The 14361-nt window shown below is 47.8% G+C and overlaps 1 protein-coding gene across 3 annotated transcripts in view; it reads right to left on the minus strand.

Moving 5' to 3' along the window:
- The window catches only part of MBTD1 (mbt domain containing 1), a 106661-nt gene that overhangs the window by 86587 nt on the left and 5713 nt on the right, over positions 1-14361 (minus strand). For 2 of the 3 annotated variants that reach the window (XM_073588157.1, XM_073588159.1), the window contains exons 2-5: positions 13514-13715; positions 13054-13187; positions 11777-11891; positions 11614-11696 (exon numbers count right to left, since the gene is read on the minus strand). In XM_073588157.1, coding sequence (XP_073444258.1) covers positions 11614-11696; positions 11777-11891; positions 13054-13187; positions 13514-13715 — 534 coding nt within the window. The remainder of the gene's footprint in view (positions 1-11613; positions 11697-11776; positions 11892-13053; positions 13188-13513; positions 13716-14361) is intronic. The other variant, XM_073588158.1, reaches the window with a different exon arrangement.

Below are 14361 nucleotides of genomic sequence, written 5' to 3' on the forward strand. Positions count from 1 at the left end.
CTCTGACTGCATTCCCTGTAGCTCTTCCCCCTTTTGTTCACAACTGGTAACTCATGTGCAATTACATCTATAAAAAATTAGCAGTAATAGATGACCATATACCCATGTAAATAGCGACTCATGAATCAATACATAATAGGGAAGCAACACTTTTGGAACGCGAAATGTGCGTCGGGGTACGTGGCCAAGGTCAAGGCGGGACACATCACGGAGATGGGCAATTATTCCCCGCTTCATGTCATTTGTACTAGAACAATATGCATACGGAGAGATACAGTAGTATGCACTTTAGGCTGATTTAATATACCGGGAGGCACATGCTCTGAGTACATATATTGATTCCCCGCCCTCTGTTTAAATTTTTTTTCTTTTTTTTAATATATCCTGACCTTTTCTTCAGCTGTTTACACCCATAGATTTAATCACTTATTTATTATGTTAGAACCCATGTATTCATTGCTTACATATAAAGAAATTGCTAGCATATGATATTGGAATTGTTAATTATGTATGTTCTACAATAAATGTTTGCATTTTTTGGTATATTTTTTACTCTATTTCCTCCTTATTAGGTCATGTGCAATTACAGTTATTTAATCTTTGAAGCCATAGATCTTTGCTGACCGTGGTCTATACACGCAGCACTGCCAAGCGCACACTAGAAATATACCAGAACTGACGAGCTACAACCTATTACTAAGAACCTTAGATCACAACACATCTTATCAATCAATCAGTTAATCCTTATACCCAGTGGAAAAATTAAGGCTATATTAGCACAGGATACTCCCATAATTACAATTTCTCTCTTTCGTTTGCAAGGAGCAAAAAAATCCCAAATAAAATATATCAAAACATTTTTATTAAGAAAAAGTAATATAGTCCAACAGAATAAATTACATAAATCGCAGGAAAAAAAGACAACGTGGATAGTTAATTAACACAGGTGTAAAGTGAATGGTCCCATAAGAAGTAAAATGGAATGGGGGAACCAAAAAAGGAGATTTTTGTGTACTCACCGTAAAATCTCTTTCTCTTAGCCTTTAATTGGGGGACACAGAACCGTGGGTGTTATGCTGCTGTCCACTAGGAGGCGACACTATGCATAATCTGAAAAAGATTAACTTTGGCTCCTCCTCTGCAGTATACACCCCTGGACGGCGTCAGCCTTCTCCAGTTTTGTGCAAAAGCATTAGGAGGAATATACCAGAAACATAACCATGCCTGTAAAAAAAGGCTACTATAAACAAGCTCAAACAACAATATGAGAACCCAACCATAACAACAGCCCGCAAGGGCAACAGGCTGGGAGCTGTGTCCCCCAATTAAAGGCTAAGAGAAAGATTTTACGGTGAGTACACAAAAATCTCCTTTACTCTGTCGCCTTATTGGGGGACACAGAACCGTGGGACGTCCCAAAGCAGTCCCTGGGTGGGAAGCAGTGGACGAATATTGTGCTGACAGTCCTCTAGACTTGGGGTACTGCTGCCTGCAGGACCCGTCTACCCAGGCTCGCATCCGCTGAGGACTGGGTATGCACTCTGTAGTGTTTTGTAAATGTGTGCGGGCTAGTCCAAGTGGCTGCCTTACACACTTGATGTGCTGAGGCTTGATGCCGAATGGCCCAAGAGGCCCCTACCGCCCGCGTAGAGTGTGCCGTGATACCGGCCGGAAGGGGAGAATAGTTGAGGCGGTAAGCCTCCTGAATGGTGGACTTGATCCACCTAGCAAGGGTGGCTTTGGAAGCCGGTAGGCCCTTGCGAACGCCTTCTGGAAGAAGGAAAAGTGAATCAGACTTCCGGAAGGGAACAGTCCTAGACACGTAAATACGCAATGCCCTGACAAGGTCAAGCGTATGCAGAGCCTTCTCTACCCTATGAACGGGAGCCGGGCAAAGAGACGGTAGTGATATTTCCTCATTGAGGTGGAAGCTGGACACGACCTTCGGAAGGAAGGATGGTACAGTACGGAGAACCATCTTGTCCAGGTGAAAAACCAGGAAGGGTTGTCTGCAGGAAAGAGCTGAAAGTTCAGACACCCTGCGTAGCGAGGTGATTGCCACCAGGAAAACCACTTTCTGTGATAGAAAGCGGAGTGAGGCCACCCTAAGGGGTTCAAAAGGAGGTGACTGTAGTGCTGTCAAGACCAGGTTGAGGTCCCACGTCTCCAACGGACGTTTGTAGGGGGGAACCAATCGGGAAACCCCTTGGAGAAAAGTCTTCACTTGCGGCTTGTTAGCAATACGCCTCTGAAAGAGCACTGAGAGCGCTGACACCTGGCTCTTCAGCGAGCCCAGGGATAGCCCGGCGTCCAGGCCTGACTGAAGGAAACCGAGGACCTTTGGAAGAGAATAGGGAAGTGGAATCTGCCCACGAGAGTCGCACCATGTGAAGAAAATCTTCCAGGTACGATAGTAAATCCTGGCTGAAGTGGGCTTTCGAGCCCTGATCATGGTTTTAACAACGTCCGGTGAAAAACCTGCTTGGGTCAAAGCCCAGGTCTCAATGGCCACGCCGTCAAATTGAGAGCCCCTGAGTTCTGGTGGAAGAACGGGCCTTGTGACAGGAGGTCGGGACGTGTGGGGAGACGCCAGGGAGCGTCTGCTGTGAGTTGCACGACGTCGGCGTACCATGTACGCCTGGGCCAGTCTGGAGCGATCAGAATGGTGGGAACACCCTCTTGTTTGATCTTCCTCAGGACTCTGGAGATCAGGGGGAGGGGTGGAAAAAAGTACAGAAGCTGGAACTGGGTCCAGTCCTGAACCAGGGCATCTACTCCGAGCGACCGCGGATCGCGCGTCCTGGCCATGAAATTGGGAACCTTGGCATTGAGATGGGATGCCATCAGATCCACGTCCGGGGTCCCCCAACGATGACAGATCTGACAGAAGACTTCGGGATGGAGAGAACATTCCCCCGAGTCCATTCCTTGTCGGCTGAGATAGTCGGCTTCCCAGTTGTCCACACCCGGAATGTGGACGGCGGAGAGCACCGACCTTGCAGCCTCTGCCCATTGTAGGATACGCGTTACTTCGGTCATCGACTGGATGCTGCGGGTGCCGCCTTGATGGTTCACGTATGCCACTGCCGTGGCATTGTCCGACTGTACTCTGATATGAGAGTCTGCCAGCAAGTGATGGAAGGCTTTCAACGCCAGGAAGATGGCCCGAATTTCCAGGATGTTGATGGGCACGGTCGATTCCCTTGGTGACCACCTGCCTTGCGCTCTGTGATGTAGGTGCACCGCGCCCCAACCCATAAGGCTTGCGTCGGTGGTCAAAACCTTCCATTGACTGGAGAGAAAGGATTTTCCGCTTGCAAGCGAGGTTGGCTTGAGCCACCAGTGCAGGGACCTCCTGGTGTTTGCTGATAACCGGAACTCCCTGTCGAGAGAGAACGGATTCCTGTCCCAGGACTTGAGGATGGCCAGTTGAAGGGGTCTGAGGTGAAACTGGGCAAATGGTACCGCCTCCATTGCTGCTGCCATCCTGCCAAGTACTCTCATGGCATACCGGAGAGATCTGGGGGACTTGCGGAGGAGTGTGTGAACTCCCAGACGGAGAGCCAGTGCCTTGTCCCTGGGGAGGATCACCAGACCCTTGGAGGTGTCGAATAGCATCCCCAGGAAGGTCAGAGACTGACTCGGGGTAGTCGAGGACTTCTGTAAATTGACTAACCATCCCAGGTGCGTCAGAGTGTCGATCGTGATCGAGACGTTGACCTCGCAGTCCTTGAGGGTGGGGGCCTTGATGAGAAGGTCGTCCAGGTATGGAACGACTACTATGCCTCTGGAGTGCAGAACGTCCATGGTAGCTGCCATGACCTTTGTAAATGTTCTGGGAGCCGTGGCGAGACCGAACGGGAGGGCCACAAACTGGTAATGGTCTTGGTTGATTGCGAATCTGAGAAACCTCTGATGGGCGGGAGCAATCGGTATATGCAGGTAAGGTATGCGTCCTGTATGTCTATGGAGGCAAGATATTCTCCTTCTTCCACAGATGCAACGATTGACCGGAGGGATTCCATGCGGAAGTGACGAACTCGAACATACTTGTTGAGTTGCTTGAGGTCTAGTATGGATCGGACGCTGCCTCCCTTCTTGGGTACCACGAACAGGTTGGAGTAGAACCCTCGGAAGCGCTCTTCTGCTGGGACTGGCACTATGACTCCTGCTCGCAGGAGGGAAGAAACCGCTTGACAGAAGGCCTGAGCTTTGAGCGGGGGATTTTGGAGGGACAGAGGGAAAAAACCTGTGCGGTGGGCTGGTAGTAAACTCGATTTTGTATCCTGAAGACACTATTTCCTTGACCCACTTGTCTTCTGTAATAGGCAGCCAGACCTGCTGAAAGAGTAGCAGTCGTCCGCCTACAAGTGGGGTGTCTTCCAGAGGGCATGAGTCAGGATGAGGGAAAAGTCTGAGGTTTTCCTCCTTTAGGTTTTGCCTGGCTTGCCTTTGATTGCCAGTTCCTGTCCGGCCTCTGTGCCGCACGTGTGTTGTCCCTGCGGGGGGAACGATTACGGTTTTGTGCTGGGCGTGAGACAGACCAGCCTGAAGAATTCCGAAAGGATCGGAAACGAGATTGATTACGCCTTTTAAACGTGCGTTTTGGTCTTAGTTGAGGGAGGGAAGTACTTTTGCCCCCGGTAGCATTGGATATCATTGTATCCAGCTTTTCACCAAAAAGACGGCCACTGAAGTACGGAAGATTTGTTAGGGACTTTTTTGAGGCTGCATCCGCTTTCCATTCTCTTAGCCAGAGAATACGCCGGATTGTGATGGCGTTTGATGCTATTACCGCTATTCCTCTTGCAGAGTCCAACGCTGCATGGACCATGTAATCTGCCACCACTGCAATTTGCACCGCCTGGTCCGCCAGCTGAGGATTTGAAGCTTGAAGGCCCTTTTGCAATAGATCAGCCCAAGCCATGAAGGCCTTGGCTGCCCAAACTGAAGCAAATGCGGGAGCCAAAGAGGCACCTGCCGCTTCAAAGATTGAACGAGCCATGCGTTCGACTTGTCTGTCTGCTGTGTCCTTGAGGGTTGAACTGTCCGGCAGCGAGAGAAGCGTTTGTGCTGCCAGCCTAGAGACTGGAGGGTCCACTTCAGGCGGATCTGTCCAATCCTTGGTGTCTTTCTGTGGAAAGGGGTATTTTGCTTCCAAATACTTGCGATTGGCGAATTTTTTCTCAGGCTGCGAAAAAAGTTTAGAAAGGATTTTTTGAAATTCCGGGTGATTAGGGAAGACCTTCGATGGTTTCTGAACGCTTTCAAAGGAAATCTTGTGTTCTGGTGCTTCCGGGGTTGGATCTGAAATGTCCAGCACCCGAAGGATGGAAGAGACGATATCCTCAACTATCGCAGTATTGCTAGGGGGACAAGGGAGCAAAGCGTTCTCTGTTTCGATATCTGAATTGGAGTCACATATGCCCTCTGAGTCCTGCGCATCGCTAAGGAGCTCCCTAGCGGGCGAACTAGAGCGGAGGTTTCCCTGGTCTGGGATCGTTGTGGAGATCTGCATTGTCCTTCTCTATCAGGGGACGGCCTCAGTGACCTGAGGGCCACTGTGTCTTTGCCTGGAGGGGGAAGACCTATTGCTATGTGAGGACGCAGATGAACGCGACCTGTGGGTCCGCTTACGCCTCGAACTGTCGGAAGCGCCGTGATCATGAGACCGGACGTCCCTTTGCTGGGTAACGTTCATAGCCGAGACATGACCCTGCAGAGCCTGCAGTAATGTGGAGGTCAGGTTATTTATAGACTGTGACATAGACTGCGACATCTGAGTCGCCCATTCTGGCGCAGTAGCGGTCACAGAAGCGTTGGTAGGGACTTCTTGGGGTTCTGATCCTGTTTTTTGGGTACAATCCCGGCAGTGCGGGTACGTGCTGCCGCTGGGGAGAGTGGCCTTGCAGGCTGTGCAGACTGCATAAAAGCAGTCTTGCCTGGTTCTTTTCCTTGAGCCCGACATAGTACCTAGGCTGATTAGTGGAGGCCCTACAGGGGTATCTACGCAGAGGAAAGGAGTAGGAGAGCACTATATGGTATAGGAATTCACAGCTGAGTACCAAGGACCCAGCTGTGATCTTACCCCACTGGTGCTCCCCCTTAGGTCCAGCGCAGATAAGTCCCTCGTCCTGTGCCCCCCTGGAGACTGCTGTGCTGCGTTCTTCCAGGTGCAGCAAGATGGCCACCGGATTCTGAGGTGGAGAGGGAAGGGGGCGGAGAGCTGGAAAAGGGCGCGCTGGGCCATGTAAAAGCACGCACCTCCTGCCTCGATCCACCCCTTCTATGACACAGCAGTGTCATTTTCGTCATCCGGGGGGCGGGCTGGGGGGCGGCGACTTCGGCTAGGCCGAAGCCGCGGCCTAAATTTGAGGTCTCCTGCCCAGCAGGGCTCCAGGACGGCGCGGTCGTCCGCGGGGGGGGGGTCGGATTTAAACCAGACCCCCCCAGAATGAAAGGAGGGCTGGCGGTGGGGCCATATATGTGACTGGGGCCCTGTGGAGGGTCCCTTGGGGCGCCATTGCTGCAGAGACCGGGTCTCTGATAAGTGCCGTGCCTCGCTGCACCTCCCCCGGTCCCAAAAGGAGCCCACAGGTGGACTGGGGTCCCTGGTGCCTGGTACAGGCCCTACCTACGGTGTCTCAACCTAATACCCCCAGAGGGGGATTAGGGAGGGTGCTGCTGTCACCGTCAGGGGGCTTCATCGTCGCCTCGACCTCGACCCAGAGCCGGACGGAGCTGCGGAAGGAGGGGGGGTCTCGTCCTTGAACCAGTACCCGAGGGACTGGTGAGGGAGCGACATGGGGAAGAGCCACCTCGACCTCAACCGGGTACCCCTAATAGGGGACCGAGGAGGGAGCCATGCCGGGAGTCTCGCTGGAGACCCTCTTTTCTTCATCTGTAGTCCTTTGGAAAAAAATCCAGGAAAAAAGACGGAGTAAAAAATCTTAGGTGTGCCTCCTGCGACACTAAGCAAAAACTGGAGAAGGCTGACGCCGTCCAGGGGTGTATACTGCAGAGGAGGAGTCAAAGTTAATCTTTTTTAGATTATGCATAGTGTCGCCTCCTAGTGGACAGCAGCATAACACCCACGGTTCTGTGTCCCCCAATAAGGCGACAGAGTAAATAGCAGCGAATCATATAACGTGCCAGTGCAGATGCAGCAATTACTCCCATCTAGTCAAGACATTATCAGTCTATGTACCCCAGTTATGTACCAATAATGGGGTGTGTATCGCTTTAAGGGAGCAAGGACCGCAAATATTCAAGCTACATTCAGTTCTTGCCCTTAGTATCCATTAGGGACCAGACGCTCTCCGCCCCTAACGCCTATTACTTACTGCACCTCCAGCTTAAGTTTTCACACAACTACTCTTTCACCATGCTTACATTTGCTCCTACAGTTATTGCCCCAGTAATCCTTACTCGTCTGCCATCCCCAGACAAATATGCATTTCTCCCTCTTAACTACCCCACTTGACCTCATCTGCAGATCTGCTCCTAAACTTGAGGATTAGTAATAAGCAACGAGCTCGAATGACATGTTATCTGAACATGATGGGGTGTTAAGAGTATCTTCAGCGTGCTCGGATAATATGGTCGAGTCCCCGTGGCTGCATGATTTGCAGCTGTTAGGCAATCCACGCATGTGTTGTGGCTGTCTAACAGGCAATCCCTGCATGTGTTGCAGCTATCAACCGCGAATCATACAGCTGCGGGGATCTGAACATGCCTGGGAAACTAGGATAACACGCTATGTGGAGACGTTTGCTCATCACTACTCAAGTTCTCTCCATTTAAAACACAAAACAAGTCATGCACTCTCCATCTCTGCACTTCTCCTCACTGCTGGTGATATATCGCCCAGCCTTGGTCTTCCACAGCTGATAACCTAATTTCTCTTTCCCACCACTCCCCAGCTACTAGAAATCACCTCTAGCTCTCCAATCTAAAACCCATTCACCTGACTTCTGGTCCGGTGAACCCGCTCTCTAGATAACAATTGAATACCCAACTGTCATTAACAACCTATTTGCTTCTCACAATGTATCCTTCTTGGGACTCACAGAAACATGACCAACACCCTCTAACATTGCTGCACTGTTATGGTCACCTTCATTTCACCTACAATCCTCACACTGGCAATAAACATGATGGAGTTGGTCTTCGCATTTCTTTCTAACAACTGCACCTTCAGCCCAATCCCACTTCTACCCTTCCTTCTTTTGAAGCGCAATCTGCCCATATCTAAGCTTCCTCCAACCTCCAAATGTCCATCATACACCAACCCCTGGGGTCTGTATCTGCCTTTATTGATCACTTCTCCATCAGTCTTTTACACTTTCTCTCTGCTGACATTGCCATAGTCATCACGAGAGATTTCAACATTCTCATTGACACCTGCCAGTCAGCAGCTTCTAAACTCTTTTCACTTGTTTCATTCTTTGGTCTTAAATAATGGTCTCCAATATCCACCCACACAGATGGACATACACTAGACTTCATCTTCACCCATCTGTGATCCCTATATAACCTTACCACTTCTATCTGATCACCATCTACTCACATTATCATCCCTATCTATAACTGTATAGGTGGGCACCACGGAAAATATGTCATGAATGATAACTGGGTGCAACACTGTGCCAAGTAGATCAAATGAAAAAAAGGGAGAAAAGAGACACAGGATAACATGCACACAACAGCAGAATGTCCATGTGAAAAAGGCTTTTATTGACATACAATAGCCATAGAGATCCAAGTGTACAATAAAAACAATTAAAAACCACAAATGGAACAAAAGTGGGCAGGTGGAGAACACATGCAGAATACAAAGGAAGAAAAGTTTATATAAATAAGTGTTTCAAAAAAATGCATTCACAACAATGCCCTCTATCACCATATAATATGCATAAAGTGTTTGGTATAAACATATGGACAATTTGCAGCAGTAAAGTCTGATCAGTCTAATAGTCACTTGTAGGTATGTAAACAATCCAAATGATTACCATGCAAGTCCATAGATGAGGGAAGGCAATTGCTGGAGTCCCCTGACGAAGCTGCAGGCTAGCAAAGACACGCGTTGGATCCGTGGGCAGTGTGAGTATGCTTAGGTAATTTTCATGTGATCGCCTGGATCTCCTCATACTTCACTAACTGCACATTTGGCATTTCTCATTCCTATACTACTTCCTCATCCTACTCTTTCACCATTGGTGTCCCCACAAAGCTCGTCCTGGGATTCATACATACTCTTCCCCACCTATATCTATACGGCCCGAGTCAACTCATTCCAGTACCACCTAAATGCTGATGACACGCAAATCTACCTCTGTAGCAGAGATGGCATCTCTCAGCTGTCCAGAATCCCAAAGTTTAAATCGTCCAAATCCTCCTTCTCATCACGCTTTCTAAAACTCAATGTGGACAAAACCAAACTTAATCTTTCCTCCATCTCACTCAAGGCTGTTCACAATCTGTCTCCACATACGTCTCCAAACTAATCTCCCGTTACCTTCCCATATGTAATCCCTGGTACTCACATGACCTACTCTCCTCCACTCTTAGCCATTCCTTACCAAATTGTATTCAAGAAATCACTTCCTCAACAAGTCCGATAGTCTCTCTCTCATCAGGAACCTTCAGACACAACTTGAAAATTAATCTCTTCAGGAAAGCTTACAGCCTGTAATAACCCTGTTGCCAGCTCACTACCACTAGAGCTGCTCCGACCTCCCCAACCTACAGTCTTCTTCCCAATTACCTTGCAGATTATAAGACCCCGAAGGCAGGGTCCTCTCCCCCTCTGTATCAATTTATCACTGTTAGTTTTATCATTATAATACACATACATTACAGTGGGGAAAATAAGTATTTGATACACTGCCGATTTTGCAAGTTTTCCTACCTACAAAGAATGGGGAGGTCTGTAATGTTTATAGTAGGTACACTTCAACTGTGAGAGACAGAATCTAAAAATAAGAACCAGAAAATCAGATTGTATGATTTTTAAATTAAATTGCATTTTATTGCATGAAAAGTATTTAATATAATCGAAAAACAAAACTTAATAATTGGCACAGAAACCTTTGTAATTACAGAGGTCAGATGTTTCCTGCAGTTCTTGACCAAGATTTTGGCCCACTCCTCCATACAGATTGTCTCAATCTTTCAGGTTTTGGGGACGTTGCTGGGCAACATTAAGCTTCAGCTCCCTCCAAAGATTTTCTATTGGGTTCAGGTGTGGAGACTGGCTAAGCCACTCCAGGAACTTGAAATCCTTACGGAACCACTCCTTAGTTGCCCTGGCTATGTATGTTGAGTCATTGTCATGATGGAAGACCTAACCATGGCCCATAGTCAATGTTCTTACTGAGGGAAGAAGGTTGTTGTCCAAAATCTCACGATACATGAACCCATCCACCCGCCCTTCAATACGGTGCAGCCATCCTGTCCCTTTTGCAGAAGAGCACCCCCAAAGTATGATGTTCCCCCATTAAGCTTCACAGTTGGGATGGTTTTCTTGGCGTTGTACTCATCCTTCTTTCTCAAAACATGGCGAGTGGAGTTCATACCAAAAAGTTCTTTTTGTTCTCATGAGAGCACATGACCTTGTACCATGTCTTCTCTGGATCATCCATATGACCACAGGCGAACTTCAAAAAAGGCCTGGACATGTGCTGGAGTGAGCAGGGGGACCTTGAGTGCTCTGCAGAACTTTAATCCATGACAGTGTGGTATGTTACTAAAGGTAGTGTTTGAGACCGTGGTCCAAGCTCTCTTTAGGTCATTGACCAGGTCCTCCCGTGTAGTTCTGGGCTAATTCCTGACCTTTCTCCGAACCATTTTTACCTCATGAGGTGAGATCTTGCATGGAGCCCCAGCCAGAGGAAGATTGACAGTCATCACCAAGCTGCTTGCCTATTGTCCTGTAGCCTATCACAGCCTTGTGCAGGTCTACAGTTTTGTCCAGGGTGTCCTTAGAAAGCAATTTTGGTCTTGGCCATGAAGGAGTGTGATTGAGTGTGTGGACAGGTTTTTTTTTTATACAAGTAACAAGTTAAAATAGGTGCAATTAATACAGGTAATGAGTGCACAGTAGGAGGGCTTCTTAAAGAAAAACTAACAGGTCTGTGAGAGCCAGAATTCTTGCTGGTTGGTCAGTGATCAAATACTTATTTCATGCAAAAAAATTCAATTCAGTTATTTAAAAATCATACAATGTGATTTTCTGGTTATTTTTATATTCAGACTCTCACAATTGAAGCGTACCTACGATCAAAATTACAGACCTCTCCATTCTTTGTAGGTGGGAAAACTTTAAAAAAAAAAAAAAAAAAAAATCGGCAGGGTATCAAATACTTTTCCCCACTGTATGTATGTAAACATTCTAAACAGCAGCATGTAATCAATGATGCTTTAGAAATTAATAGTAAGTGTCCCATTACTGCAATCTGTGTTAGACCCCCACTGATCCAGTAGTTACCACCTATTCTGGAGACATGTGATAAAGGGGTATTTAAAAAACGAACAAGTTAAGTAACAGCATATTTGTTAAGCTTCAGCAACATCATAATACAATCTTTATTAACAATAAAGGGCCATACTTACATGTTTGAAGCAAGACACTGGAGCACCCACCAAGTTATTGCTAGTGATGTAGTTGCCCCAGCTAAAACCCTCTGCTGTTATGACTATGGGGGAAAAAAATAGATTAAATTAAACTCCAAGGTGCACTGTACAGCAAAAGTAGAGTTAACAATTTATTTCTTACCAGTTTTACTTAATGACTGATTCTTCAAGGTAGCTTGATATTGTGCATAAGCTGCCAACTTAGCAACTAATGGCTGTTTTTGGAGAACCTTTGCTTTTTTAACAGGAGGCTTACCCTGAAAAGTAAAAAGAATGTGCTCAAACATATAACCCTTGCCACACAGTAAAAAGCAAATGTCCTTAATGCAGTATTCCCATATTAGATAAGGTGATCCTCAACCCCCTATTATAATAAATAAATAATCTTTATTTTTATATAGCGCTAACATATTCCGCAGCGCTTTACAGTTTTTGCACACACATCATCACTGTCCCCGATGGGGCTCACAATCTAAATTCCCTATTAGTATGTCTTTAGAATGTGGGAGGAAACCGGAGTACCCGGAGGAAACCCACGCAAACACGGGGAGAACATACAAACTCCTTGCAGATGTTGTCCTTGGTGGGATTCGAACCCAGGACCCCAGCGCTGCAAGGCTGCAGCGCTAACCACTGAGCCACCGTGCCCACCATGTCCTGGCAGAGAATGAAGAGAGGTAGCCAAACATGTGCACAGCTCTCCCCATTCTTTCTATGAGAGTTGCCATAAATGTCTAAGATGGGAATACTTGTTTAAACAGTTTGTCCTACATTGATCATTATTTTCCAACTTAAATATAGATCTACACACATCTCCTGCCCACTCCCACCCAGGGTAAGTGAATGCTGCTTTAGGCTAGTTTCACACTAGCGTTTTTGAGCGCAGCGACGGCCTGCGCACGGCCGCCGCTAAGCCCCGCCCCCTGCCGCGCCTCCGCCGGTAGCTCCGCCCACCGGCGCATGACGCTGCATGCGTCCCCTATCTTTATCACTGGGGGCGCAGGCCGTGCGCAGTATGCGTTTGGCGGCGCATGCGTCCTTTTGACGGTGCGCCGACCTGTGCCAAATGCAACCTGCTGCAGTTTGGTTGCGCCGGCCCACCGTCAAAAAGGCGCATGCGCCGCCAAACGCATACTGCGCACGGCCTGCGCCCCCCAGTGATAAAGATAGGGGACGCAGGACGCATTCAGCGTCATGCGCCAGTGGGCGGAGCTACCGGCGGAGGCGCGGCAGGGGCGGGGCTTAGCGGCGGCCGTGTGCAGGCCGTCGCTGCGCTCAAAAACGCTAGTGTGAAACTAGCCTTAGTGGCAGGGCCAAATTCGATTTTTCAATTCTGACAAAAATCAGATTTGTTGAGAAGGCAACTTGGCAAATTGAATTAATGGCCCAGCCCTATGAACCAGCATTACTGTCCACTACCTGTAGCCTTGCCAAGATGCTCGCCTTCTTAGAATTTGAAGAATAACTTCGCGAACAAGAGACACTGCAGAATCGCTTTGTTTTAGAGTAGAAAGCATCCCGGACACCGACCATTCCACACATTTCACATGTAGCTGAAAAATAAATAAAATAAAACAAAAAGATGAAAAACAGATAGGTTGCAGCTCTGAGAGTTGACTTGCAGTGTAGCTGTGCAATTCATTAAAGGGGTTGTCCACTACTTTTAGATTTATGACCACATCCTCTGGATAAGTCATCAATGTCAGATTGGTGATGGAGGAGAGGGGACTCGGCACCCTCACCAATCAGTCATCATCATCTCTGGCAGCAGATGGATGTAAACCGTGCACGGAGCACAAAACCACAGCTCTATACACTGTTTAGCAGCTGCTGACATGTACGGCAGATCAGCGTCTACGTAAGGAAATATTCTACTTACCCATGCCAGATTTCCCATCTGGATACGTGTACACCTGACCATTGTTCTTAATAATGGGGAGACTGGCCTGGAGTGGGGCAACCTCCTCTTCGCTCTCGTCAGAGCTCGAGCTGCTGCTGGTGTCCTCACTACAGCTATCATACCCGTCAAACATTCCGAATGAGTCCCGTCTTTTCCGCACACAGTGTGAAGAAAGGTCAACCTGAGAAGACACATGTCAAACACCATTTAAATAATTACAGACCTCTTATTGGCATGGCTTGCCAGTTGTGTAGCGATACACTTGCCCAAATTCCTCCCTGACTAGGCAGAAACGCCATTCATTGATCTTCAGAAGTTGGATGAGCAACAATCCATTTGTTACAACTTTAGGAGACTGCAAGAACTGTACAGCTCAATGGTAGTAACACAGAAAGGAGAAGGGGACAATCCCTGCTAACTGGTGCATGGAAACCTCACATGTAAGCCATGCACAACATTATGACAATGTATTTTACACTTCCCTCCACATCTGGATTTGGCCAAGTGGAAATGGGTCATGACTTGCCAGACAGGATCATGGCGTGAAATGTGACAAAATTGCAGCAAATTTTGGTCTAAAGTAATACAAAAGTTATAGTAATGGGCTGCCAAGTGAAGAGGGCTAAGCTAGAACACAGCCAACAGTTGCATCCCTTTTGGGGGGACAAGTGGAAGAGAGCTAAAGTCTAGCAGTCTGTAAAGCATTGCATAGAGTAATAGTCCCGGAGGCACAAGGGAGTGTCATCATATATAAGATTGGATGGGAGGTAAATACAGGCTGCAGGAGTGGGACCCAGTACAATAGTGGGTTATTAAAGGGCAGAGTT

This window comes from Dendrobates tinctorius, unplaced genomic scaffold (genome assembly GCF_039654945.1).
Source record: "Dendrobates tinctorius isolate UK_male_01 unplaced genomic scaffold, ASM3965494v1 ptg000103l, whole genome shotgun sequence".
Taxonomy (NCBI): Eukaryota; Metazoa; Chordata; class Amphibia; order Anura; family Dendrobatidae; genus Dendrobates; species Dendrobates tinctorius.